The sequence below is a fragment of the Orbicella faveolata genome, unplaced genomic scaffold, assembly GCF_042242905.1.
Source record: "Orbicella faveolata isolate gen_17 unplaced genomic scaffold, um_ofav_v1 contig_14, whole genome shotgun sequence".
Lineage (NCBI taxonomy): Eukaryota > Metazoa > Cnidaria > Anthozoa > Scleractinia > Merulinidae > Orbicella > Orbicella faveolata.
The window spans coordinates 3737804-3749995 of NW_028301541.1; the positions used below are offsets into that span (position 1 = coordinate 3737804).

The window sequence follows — 12192 nt, forward strand, 5'->3', positions numbered from 1 at the left end:
AAAGAGCATAGGGAAGAGAATCAAAGAATGAGCGCTGACGACAAATCATGGGTCCAGGGATGCTCCGCTTGTAAGAATTTTGGACCAAATAACATGAAAAATTGAAATCTAAAATAGGGTCAGCAAAATCCAGTTTCCGGAAGAAGTGGCGCCAAGAGTAAGTTAAACCCTGTTTCAGAGGTGCAAAATTCAAAGTGACAATCTTCCTGGTGCTACCGACCGTGATAAAGCTGAGCCACAAGAATTATGTTCTTACTTAATTTGCTAGAACTTCCAAATACAGTTTGCTCAAGAGACTATATGATCAAAGTCTCTCCGTTTGCCAGTTCACATGATTATAATTTCATTCATGCAATTCGCTGCTTTTGTTTTTTTTTTTCAAAAACAATAATTTTACGGCAATATCCGGCCTACGGGAGGTCACCTTTTTAGTGTCAGGAATGGCTTTTAATGTTTGGTGGAACCATTTCTAAAAGACCTCGCATTCAGACATTCTACAATATTATTTTACTGCTGAACTTTAGTATGTCGACTTAGCTTCTTGTCCACACTCCTAGTGAACGATGGACGCCGATCTACCATTATGAAACAATTGTCAGTTTTATTTCGAATCAGTCCTCAATCATCTGCGCGTGGCCCGCGAACAACGAGCGAGCGTCACGCGTGTACTGGAGCCGCTGGCTTAAATCCAGGTTTTGCCATGGGACAGGAATCAAATGGTTTTAATGTCTGGAAACACTGTATAAGAAGCTGGAAGAATCAAGAAACAACACGCCTTGCTTTGAGGCTGTTTGTTCGCAGAACTACTTACCCCTAAGTCCGCCTTCCTAATGGTCAGCTTGAGTGGACATGCGCGTGAAACGCCTGGTTGGTTTTGCCGGATGTTTTAAAAAAATACTCGTTAATAATTTATGTTCACAAAAAGTAGTCTAATTTTAGGTCGTAAACCGCTTGCTAATTTTCAGGCAGAGCCCACAAACGGGAAAACAAGAGCTTGACGATCCGTTTGCCGCAGGAGGCTTGTGATCATCGATGTCCAATGCCGCCTGCACGAGGCTTGAAACTATGAATGAAAAGGTTCAAGATTGGGGCGATTTTGTCAACCGTTACACCTCGCATTCTTCGCGGCACTCAAGCCCAGAAAGAGAACTAGATCACGGAGATATGAGGCTAACTCCATCACCAATCTCGCCTGTGTTTGGTACCGCGGAGAAGCAGTTCTGTAGGAGAGATAATATTGACCAGTGTATCGCCTATTTGAACCAGGTAGGTACTTTCGCGTGATTCAACAAGTTGGAACAAGCTTATATGTTTGCTGCGATAAGCTTATATAAACGCTTGGATCTAATGATTGCTCCCATTGTAAGCTTGCAAGCTTTGTGAATGATTTTAAATAGTTCAGTTGTCAACCGGTAAAAAATTTCCGCCTAAGCGTTGCTGGAGTCTGTACTGTTTCAATATCATTTTCACTGTGCCTTCATTTTCTGTTCTAGATTAAGCTTATAATGTAGGCTTAACGGATTCGAATTATTTTATTCTGTACACGTTCGGTCGCGTGGGTTGAATATTTTTCTTGTCGCTACACCTGTACTTTAATCAAAGTACCATGTCGGATGGCATCTGTGTTGTTAGCAACCATTAATCATTTCAGTAACATGAGAAATTTGCTGAGTCAGTTTGGTTTCATTATCGAAGTGAACTTCAAAGATTACTAATGCTCTATTTCATGTTTGTTTCTGCACCGGTTTTTTATTAGCTTTCACTTCAAATCCTTCAGCAAACATTTAAATAGCTAATGAGACAGTCTATTGTTTTGTACCATTGTCTTTGACAAACGGAAAGTCATGAAAAATATCTGAAACAAAAGTTTCGTTTTGCAAATTAACAAAATGATTAAAAAAGAAAGTGAACTTTGGATCACATTTTTACTGTAGAATTAAAATGCAGTGCTGTGGATTCTCTTGCTATTTACTGTACGTAAAGAATTTAGATTTAGAGAGGGGAAAGCCTATAGCAGCACTGCTTTGTGTCTAGTACTGTGCATGTATCTAAATCTTACTGCAAATCACAAATAAAATTTTTTAGCTTATGCCATACAGACAGTGTATTCATGTATTGGTGGTAATCTAATATCGTGTCTTTTATTTTTTTATCATTCATGTTTGGACAGGTTTAAAGATTTTGTAATAATTATTGTCTTTCTTACATGTAGCCACATTCATGGCTGTTTTTGGGCTGTAAGAATGCTGGCGTGCTGCAAGAATTAAGTTTTAAATCACATTTGTGATCACAATGAATTTAAATTACAACACAGGCATTACATGTACATTTACAGACAAGAAGTTAATATGTATCTCAAAGTCAGTGATAAACAGGGGTTTTATTAAAGGTCGGGAACTGGGCAAATTGAGTGGCTGTGAGGATGATCCCCGGCTCAGGTTTAAACATCTCAAAGAAAGTTTTTCTCATAAGGAAGTTTAGTTCAAACAGTTTTTCCTTATACCTGTAAAAACCAGTTGCCCCCCTGCTGAAAACATTAATGAAACCCTTGCTGAGAAACAAGTTGATACAAAATATTCTTTCATTCTTTGTCAGGTGAAATTAATGGTACTGATTTTTTCATATGCTAAATCATATTTATTTTATATTTTGGCCTAGTAGATATATTTTTATTTTTAAAAATTGTTGAATTACCAATTGAATTATTTGATTTTATAAGATAGTGCTTGGAGAAGAATTAACAAATTTGTAACATCTGTTGGCAATCACTTTATTTGTTGCATTCAGTTTATCTCCATTTTCGTCTTGTAATGTATTGGTATTGTTAGGAGAATTTATATGTCGACACTCTGGACTTGGAAATTAACTTCAAGTTTGTGTTGCAAGCAATCCAATCTTATTTTTTTAATTCTCAGGAACTTGGTGTTCTTGGCTTCTCGTCACTGTTCACACCGTCGCGCAATGGAAGAGGGCCACCTGATACATTTGACATTGTCAAATTAGTAAACAGTACTTATGAACTCTTGCAGCAACAGCAACGAAACATGAAACAGTTGACAGATCTTGAGCAGAAGTGAGTCTACATTACACTGTTCTACTGTCAACACTGCAGCAAGGTGTATAAAATAGCAGTAACTGACAGTGATACTACGTACACTCGCATTGGTCAATAGGTGTGTTCAGATGAGAGCATGTAAACATGGGTGTGACATTTTAGATTTGCGCGTATTTTTTAGAAATATTTTATAACGGCAATATCTGTTCTTTTTCCGTGTTTACATAGCGTCATCTAACTAAATACTTGGGGGTTGGGAGAATTCTGGAAAGTTATGCCAACCCGAGACGCAGTTGAGCTTTGGCATAACTGTTTCAAATTCTCTAAACCCCCTTGTGTTTAAATGAGGCTATGTAAACATGGAAAAAGCACTCTATTGCTTTTAAGTACATGTATATTATAATTGAAATTGTTGTTGTTGTTGTTTTTTTAATTTCCTTTTTGACTTTAAACAGGAATCTTCGAGCAGAGTGTGATAATGAACACCTTATGCAGACCCAGAACAGACTCAAGGTATTCTCAAGTGATTTTTTTTTTGTGAATTAAATAGATGTGATAAAATTAATATATGTCCATATCTAAAAATTAATTATTAAAGCTGTTGTGGTCGGTCAAAATTGATTTGCACTAGTTTAATTTATTAATTTTGTATTTTTCTCGATCTTATAAAAATGGTAATACAGATTTAAAGCAAAAAGCTACTTAACTACATTGCTACATTTATTTAACTTATACATACTAATGAGGCATATGCGCATATACTGCATGTACGCGTATGCATGTATACGCATCACACATGTTATATACTTGTTTTCAGTTGATATGTATTATGCGTGTACTTTGGTTAATTCATTTCCAAGCTGTACTGCATTTATTCATTTTGACCTACATGTAGCATATTCATTTGAAGCCACAAGATAGCCACTATAAGCTTAAATAAAATGAAATCAAGAAATCAGTGACAATGTACACGTATTTATTACGCGATTGTAATTTAAAACTTGAACCGAGTTGAGTTGTAGTACACAAATTCTTACTATATGTCTAATAGTTCAACATTGTTGTGTATTTTATTACAGGAGCAATTAGAATCAGCTCAGAGAGAGATTGCTATGAGACATGAAAGAGAACGACAACTACAGGGAAAACTTCTAAAGGCAAAGGAAGAACTCAAGTTAGAGAGAGAGGAGGTGCAGTATAAAATTAATGCTTTTAGATATAGGTCTACAACAATAGCGCGACTGTATCAATTGACATTATTTTGCAATCACTGCTCAGGGCTAGGTTGTTTGAAAGGCGGTGTATGTTAACTGAAGCGCTCGTGCTCTTCACTGCACTTCTTTTGAGTAGTTTGAGATTATTCAAGCTCAAAATGTAAGGCAATCAATATAAACCAAAAATCTTGCTGCAAAGTTACAAAATCAAAATTTTTGCTAATGCTGGGTAGCTTTTATTTTGTATTATTTTGTAGTTAAAAGGCAAATGTCTTGTGGCACCAGTTTCACCTTTTTAATCATTGTTATCTTAATTCTTACTCAGCCATTTGTTTGGGTCACTGAGGACTGATACATCATTGCAGCAATCAATCAATAATAATTCATGTAAGATGTGCTCACATGTACTTGTTTGTGGGTTCTCATTTAGCCTGCAAATGCTGGTCAACAGATTTCCGGCTGTCACTTGTCTCCGCCCAAAATAGAGGGTCTAACATGGGCTTTTTCAATCTCAAATCCCTCCACTAATTTTGGCCTAATACCACCATCCCGCTCCCCTCAAAAGGTTTATCCCGATCCCACCTGGTTAAAGTTGCATTTCTCTGTGTAACGTCCATAACTGGTAATTTCATCCCACATTCCGCCGTCAATTTCAAACCTATCCACCATCCTGCCGGTCAAAATAAACAAATCCTGCTCATGCTGAATTATTTTCATCCTGCATCCTGCCATTCAAATGTCTGTCATCCTGCATCCCGCCTCCATTTCCACTATCACATCTCCAACCTCGCTGCCATTCAGAGGCCAAGTCACTGAGCAGACAACTGTAAAATGGTCTAATGGATATTTCATGGAACTGCACAATCATGTCAAATCAGTGTCAATTGGAAAGATTTAATCTTATAACCTTTCATTACTTTTTTTGTAAAATTTATCTGTCTTGCAGTTAAAGAAGACCAAAGCCAACTCACTTCATGTACAGAAACAGTTTGACCATGAAGCAAGAAAAAAAGAAAGGGAATTCAGTAAGCTCAAGGAAAGAATTCATCAACTTCTCACAGATAAAAGCCAGGAGAAGAAAGTGGGACTGGACATTTTAAATTTGATAAATAGACCAGCTGGTGGACAGCGAGCAATGTGGAAGACAGGATCTGCTAAGTATGTACTAAATGCAATATGCTCTGACTAGGTATAAGTTATTTATTGACGGCATATTATGTCAGTAGTCCCTTCTGAAAGCTGGTCAATTAGGAAACATCACCAAAACTTTTCTTTCAATTAGTTAATGTTAACTTTATAAAAACTGCTTTAATATATTATATCAAGGTTTTTTTCTTGTTCTTTTTAGAAATGAAGAGGAAATGTACAGAATGCTTATCACAAATTATGAGGAAAGGGAAAAGGTATACAATGTTTTTGTTAAAGATAGCAATTATTCTGAAACATTCTGGCTCAGCTATTAATTGTAGATTTTAAGGTGAAAAAATTATTTTCAAGGCCTGCAAACTGCTTAGTACCTAATGAGGAGTCTCTCTTTTAATGAGAAATTTTATGCTGCTCAAGGGAATTGTACTGTCTAGCACTTTTGTTTAAGGATAAACAGATTTCCTTTGCTTATTAAAAATGTAATATTTAGTTGATACTCACATTGTATGAATCTGTTTTTCTGAATTACCCAAATGCAGGAGCTAATGGTTGAAAACAATGATATGCGGGAAACACTTCAGAATATGCAGACAGAACTAATAAATCTGCTGAATCAACAGAATAATGATTATGAAACTAATACAGAGGTAAGAAAAACATATTTATTACCTATTTATTTATTTATTTATTTATTTATTTTCAAATTAAAGTTTTTCTCTACCAGTTTTTCAAGATTCTTTCCAATGTAATCTCAGAAAAAAAAAGTTGAAGAGTAGAGTACCACTTTGTTTCAAAGAAATTAGAGATGAAAGTTTCAGAGATAGTTAAATTTATTTTCCACTTCTTTTTCAATAATGTATTGTGTATATTACGTATACTGTGGCCCTAGAGATTCGCTTGACATTATGGATCAGCAATCACTACGAATGATCATTACAAATTTGAATTTTATGTATTATAAATGTAATAACAGCTCATTATTTTGTATTTGCTGTCATTACGAAAGGGTGGTGAAGTTAGCGAGGCAGGTTCAGTGGATGAACTATCAACAGGACATTTTAACATGCCATATGACATGGTTAGAGAAGGTAAGAAATCCTTGATTTCTATGAATTCCCTGGTTTGTAAAATCCTCCTTTGCAGGCCTTCCTCCCATCTGGAGTCATCTGTCTCACTTCTCACTTCTTTCCATGCTGTTGCAGTAAATATCACGCGCTAAGTGTTTGAACAAACTTGCATTTCAGGGATTGAAAGTAGTTTGAGAGAAAAGTGGAGATTGCTTAAGTCAAGGTTAGAAGAAGCAAACAAAGGAACAACAAATGGTAAGAATAACACAAGTTGTTTTTTTTTATACCGACGTAATAAGAACATTGTTTCTTGAAATATTTGCCATTTTTTCAAATTTGTCTTTCGTAATATTCTTAATCTTTCTCAGCCATAATGTGTACCATCAGTATTTATTTTCAGTTTACTGTAATTATGATTTCTTCATTTAAATACTCCAGAAAACTAATGAAAGTTTTTGAGGTTTACTTTTAATTAATCTGAAAGTACTTTTGTACAACAGATAGATTTTCTTAAAACAGTCATGGCATACATGTAGCATCCCATTTATACACCTGGGCCAAAAAAGACAGTGTCGGAGAGTTAAAAAGCATCTTGTCCAAGTAAACAAAGCAGTGACTACTGTAGTGACATTGAGCTTTAAACTAGACTGCTCTATCCATAGTCCATTTGAACCACTCACAAAGGGTAGAGGACTGGGGTGGATCTACGGGGGTGTGGATGGTTCGGGCGACTGTAACAGTTCAGTAACACACTGACTTGGCCTCAGAATCCCGGAAATCCCATTTCCAAGAACCTCAATTTTAAAAATTTTCCGGGGAAGGACTGGCCCCCCGACCCCTCTGTAGGGGACTTCCTTTGGCAGTCCATATCTTGACCTCCTTCTCTAAAGTCCTGTATCTGCCAGAGAAGACATATACAATCAATCAATCTTTATTTGTACTCATTCATGCTACAGAAAAAAATTACAGTTACTCCCTGTTGTTGAGTGTTTTTGAGAACTAGGAGATTATTTGAAGCCTGTGAGTTTACTTCTGGGTTACATGTAATAATAAGACCTTAATTATCAGACTGAAGACTTTTTTTTGTGGAAATATCCGACCTGTTCTCAAATCGTTTTTGATCTCCCTTTGCATAACCAGGTTCTGCTTCCACAAAGCCAGATGAAGTTTTAAGGTTAGAAAAACAGTTAGAAAACTATAGGCATGTCGTGGAACAACAAGAAAATCTTATAGAGGTAAGATCTCCTAGCATTAATTTTCGTTCTGGTTGTAAGCCCTGTTTGGTATACCAGATTCTTATTTCTTAAGCGTATAACTCCATGTTGCGGGTGTGAACTTTCTTATAGTGGTTTTTTACTCGATGTGCCCACTAGAATTCTTGATACAATCAGGCAAAGAGGTAGAAAATTTTCTGTAGACTCTGACTTTAATCTTATTACTGTCATGTTTTCCAGTCCTTGCAATCAAAAGCAAATAGTCCTGCAAAAGATTCTTCGTTCTTGGTAAGTTTGTTAAAACTTGAAATGGGTAGTAAATTGTTTCTTATCTTGGAGAGCGCACTGTATAAATTGACATTTCGATCTATTTCTTTTTCCTCTTAGACGGACTCTCAGTTGTGTGAGGATCAAGAGAAGCTCGAGTCAGACAAGCAGTTCTTTGCTGAGCAAAGAGCAGCACTTGAGAACGAGCGGAGACAACTGACTGATGCCGCAGTGAAACTGGGACATGAGGTGGGAAACATTCACATTGCAAAACAAACTAAGATATCAGGAGAGAAAATAAGGACTAATAATGTTATTGAGACTAGAAGTTGTCAGTGATCATCTCAAGCTTTGAAAGGTGCTAAATCACTTTATTTGGCCTAGAGGATTGCTTCAACAGGATTCAAACTTGCGACTTTCGCGATGCACAAGGTACATGTACGTATAGATGGAAACTCTTTGACACTAAATTATGTAGAATCCAATACTGAGGAGCTAGGTATGATGTAGTCGTGTGTCACCGTACTCTCCAGAACTTGTAATGTAGGCTTGATTCTTCCAGTCTTCGCGGTAGAAAAGGGTTGGGGTTGGATAAAGAAGGAAGGGTATAGGTGGTGAAGGAAGCGGTACCTCGAGCTTGTTTACCCAGCAGAGTCTGCCTGCACGTTCCTGTTGTTTAATATGTGCCTTTTTCTCTTTTTGTGCAGAGGAAGAAGTTTGAAGAGGAACGAACTTCCTTTTACAAACAGCAGCTTTTGACGCCATTAAAAAAACAGTCATTCGAAGGAAGAAAATCAAAATGTAAGCTTCCATTTGCTGTGGATACAAAGTCAACATTTGTCCATTAACAACGTGCATGAATGTGTTAGCTTCAGACAGGAAAAAAACCCCTACTACATGTAGCTCTAACCAAACATTGAAACGGCATGCCCATTGTTTCAAAGTGTTACTGCACGGTCAGTCGATGGCCTAGTCAGTGGCTCCTTTGCCCAGTCAGTCTGTATGGTCAGTGAGTCAGTCAGTTGGGAATTCAACCAATCAGACCTCGGGAAGTCTTTCGTTCTGATCAGTCAATCAGTCAGTCAGCCAGCCAGTCAGCCAGTCAGTCAGTCAGTAAGTCGGTCTGTCAGTTCGTCAGTCTGTCAGTCAGTCAGTCGGTCAGCCAGTCGGTCAGCCAGTCCGTCAGTCAGTCAGTCAGTCAGTCGGTCAGCCAGTCCGTCAGTCAGTCGGTCAGCCAGTCGGTCAGTCAGTCGGTCAGCCGGTCGGTCAGCCGGTCGGTCAGCCAGTTGGTCAGTCAGTCAGTCAGCCAGTCGGTCAGTCAATCGGTCAGTCAGTCGGTCAGCCAGTCGGTCAGCCGGTCGGTCAGCCAGTCGGTCAGTCAGTTGATCAGTCTGTCAGTCAGTAAGTCATTCAGATGGTCAGTAAATCAGACAAACAGCTAGATAGTCGATCATTCAGCAAGAGAGGTTTTTTAGTAATCAGTCAGTCAGTTTTTCTTGAGTTGTAAAAATAAGATAAGATAAAGACTTTATTAACGTGTCGAAGTCGCTAGCATACGATGTATACTAATTGGGGACACCTAACTATGATTACTTATCTAATAATGTGACATTACTTATTCTTTGCTTTTTAGCACCTGATGGTCCTCGGCTTCAGTTCAGTGCTGTGTCGTTTTCGCCGGCTCCAAGAGGCGTTCTCTTATCCGAACCAAGAGTTTCTCCTAATGTTCCGCGGGAAGGACCCGTAGAAATCCCGAACACAGAAGAGCTTTATAAAGCTTTATCATTACGGACAGATAAGTCACAGATTATCAACGAATTCAACGAGTAAGTGCTGTATATTGAAAGAAAAGGAATATCCAAGTTTTTTTAATTTCGGTCACAAATAAGACAACTGTTAAGGCTTACTGCGTTTGACAAATTCTTCGTTGCAACAGTCGAAGAGTTTCCTATTTTTATTAACCGATCAAAAGCTATCACGAGCAGTCACGGACACTCCGAAAAGTGTCACGTCAGCATGACGTAAGACGGGAACGCCATGTTACTTAGCCACTAGTTTGGGTATGAAGACCGCTGTCCAATCAGTATTCAAGGACAAAACGTCACTTGTTCTCCCTTCGAGCAAGGAAACCATTAATCTTCCAACATTCACATTCTTTTTCGATTTCCACGTGTGAGTTTCTTCTTTTTTATTGCAGAACACCTCTCAAGGGCTACTCCGAGGTGGATGGATCCGCGAGAAAATCATCGCCTACGAGACAGCCACCCAGCGGTGATTCACAGAAAGAAAACCAATGTGATTCAAATGCCGCGGGCGAAAGACAAGCCAGGCGAATCAATGAGCATGCGCGCAATGTTAAGAAAGCTCTGCAAATGAAAAGGAGTTCATCTGGTGATTTATGAGGGGTGACGTCAGTTGACGTCATGTGACGTCAATTGACGTCATGCTGACGCCACTTTCTCGTCAAGCCATCAAGGAAGTTGCCGTTCCACAAAAGAGAAGAAAAAAAATTCCGAGCCTTTGCAGAATGGAGTAGACATTCTGTGACACGCTTACATGTAAATATCATCAGTGCCATGCAGGCGTGTTGAACCATACATGGTTCTTTTAAAATATGGAAAAAATGAAATTTCTTCCTAATAGTAGTGATTGCATTTCTTCAATCATTACTATCATTCATTGCTTTCTAATGAGATGTTTTCTTTTACCGCGCTAACTTTAAACTTCTTTGAGCGTTCTTCTCAGCTAAACGCCACTTACCTAATTTCTGAGCGAGTGCTTAACTGTCTACTAGAAAATTTGCGGTACATGACACATACAGTGTTTTAACTTGCTTCTACGTCAGCGAAAGCGTTTTGGTAAAATTTTGATGTTTTTGGTCTGAAATGAAAAATTGTATGTTTGCTCTACGGCCTGGAATTGGGTATGGTTTAGAAGAAACGTTTCGTCCATTGCCAGCCGTGAATTTGAAGAAAACTGTTTAAACCCAAATTGAAGACATTCCTGGTTGCGTGTGAAAACACGACATAGGTGTCTCAGTCAGTACTGAACGTAATTGTGCCTACGTCACTCAGCCTTAAGGTTTCAAGTTAATTTCTCATTTTGTTCATATTGCAAACTAATTTAATGCTTTCTCAGAAGAGTGGAACGTTGAGCTGGATCTTTACGTTGAAGTTCAAGAAGCTACGCCTACGTCACAGGTTGCGCATCTTGAATAGTTTAGCCTAAATTTTTCACGTTTGCCGTGTTTAATCCATGTTTGTCTTCTCCATCCTTAACCATCCTTGTTCCTTTATGGTTTATTATTATCTCTTTGGTGTTTTTTCTATCTTCGTGAACTATTATTTCCAGGTTCCTACAACTACATTTTTACGTGGCAAAGGTTGCTCAACCCGGCCACGGAGTGCAGGTGCTGGTGCATGTCATCAAGTTAATATAGTGCCACGTAATATTTTGTTGTACACGGTGCTCTTATAAATGTAATTTTGTGCGTGGCCAAAACAACTCAAAATACGAGTTAGGGAGTCTTCAGATTGTGAATCACTGCATTCTGTCTCGATAGTGACGAAGCAAAACTACATGTAAAACGTGGAATAAATGCTGGTGTAATTGTATAGAGTGTATAGATAATGTATTATATTTGTAGAAAAATAAGAGAAAACTATTGCTGTGGCAAATAAACGCGAGTTTCTTTACAATGGATTTTTATTTTATATGCTGATACTGTCCGCTCCGTCGAGGGTAATTCGCATGAACAGCTTAGAAGTCAGCTATGCGACGTTTTCTTTCTCTCACATTCATACAATAAAGGTAAAAAAGGTGAGATTACCTGAAACCAGTCACCTCTACCAGTATCGAGTGAGCAGCTTTGTGGCCTTTACCCTTTCGTAAGAGCAAAAGTTGAATTGTCCTCACGTGATATACGACCACACCTTTTCCATCACTGACTTAGTTTGAAACCTGTGTAAACACATTTCAAAACTGGTGGACAAATAAAACTAAACAGCAACTAGGATTATCAAATAGTATGATTTTATACGGTGTTTTCGACAAAACGGAACATAGATACTCTTTGAACTATGCGCTTCTAATTCTACAAGAACGTGCCCCGGACGATGCCTCAGGAACTGCTCAAGCGTTTCGAAGTGCTTAAAAAAAAAATGCAGAAACAAGTTTGGCTGTTTAGTGCACGAAATGCTTTTTATAAGAGCTTTAAAGCCAAATCTTAA

General features: G+C 38.0%; 1 protein-coding gene across 1 annotated transcript; it reads left to right on the forward strand.

Moving 5' to 3' along the window:
• The first annotated feature begins 863 nt into the window (after window positions 1–863).
• LOC110050310 (afadin- and alpha-actinin-binding protein B-like) lies at window positions 864–11661 on the forward strand. Its single transcript, XM_089286194.1, has 15 exons — window positions 864–1266; window positions 2916–3073; window positions 3511–3568; window positions 4135–4245; window positions 5216–5427; window positions 5618–5672; window positions 5955–6062; window positions 6422–6503; window positions 6660–6737; window positions 7623–7717; window positions 7937–7984; window positions 8084–8212; window positions 8671–8764; window positions 9597–9789; window positions 10161–11661. The coding sequence occupies exons 1-15, from the start codon at window positions 1033–1035 to the stop codon at window positions 10363–10365; spliced, it is 1860 nt and encodes a 619-aa protein (XP_089142320.1). The 5' UTR covers window positions 864–1032; the 3' UTR covers window positions 10366–11661.
• The last annotated feature ends 531 nt before the right edge of the window (window positions 11662–12192 follow it).

Coding starts and splice junctions, on each gene's coding strand:
- LOC110050310 (XM_089286194.1), top strand. CDS start 1,033: ATGTCCAATGCCGCCTGCACGAGGCTTGAAACTATGAATGAAAAGGTT. Junction 3,569..4,134: donor AGACCCAGAACAGACTCAAG/GTATTCTCAAGT, acceptor ATTTTATTACAG/GAGCAATTAGAATCAGCTCA. Junction 5,428..5,617: donor TGGAAGACAGGATCTGCTAA/GTATGTACTAAA, acceptor TGTTCTTTTTAG/AAATGAAGAGGAAATGTACA.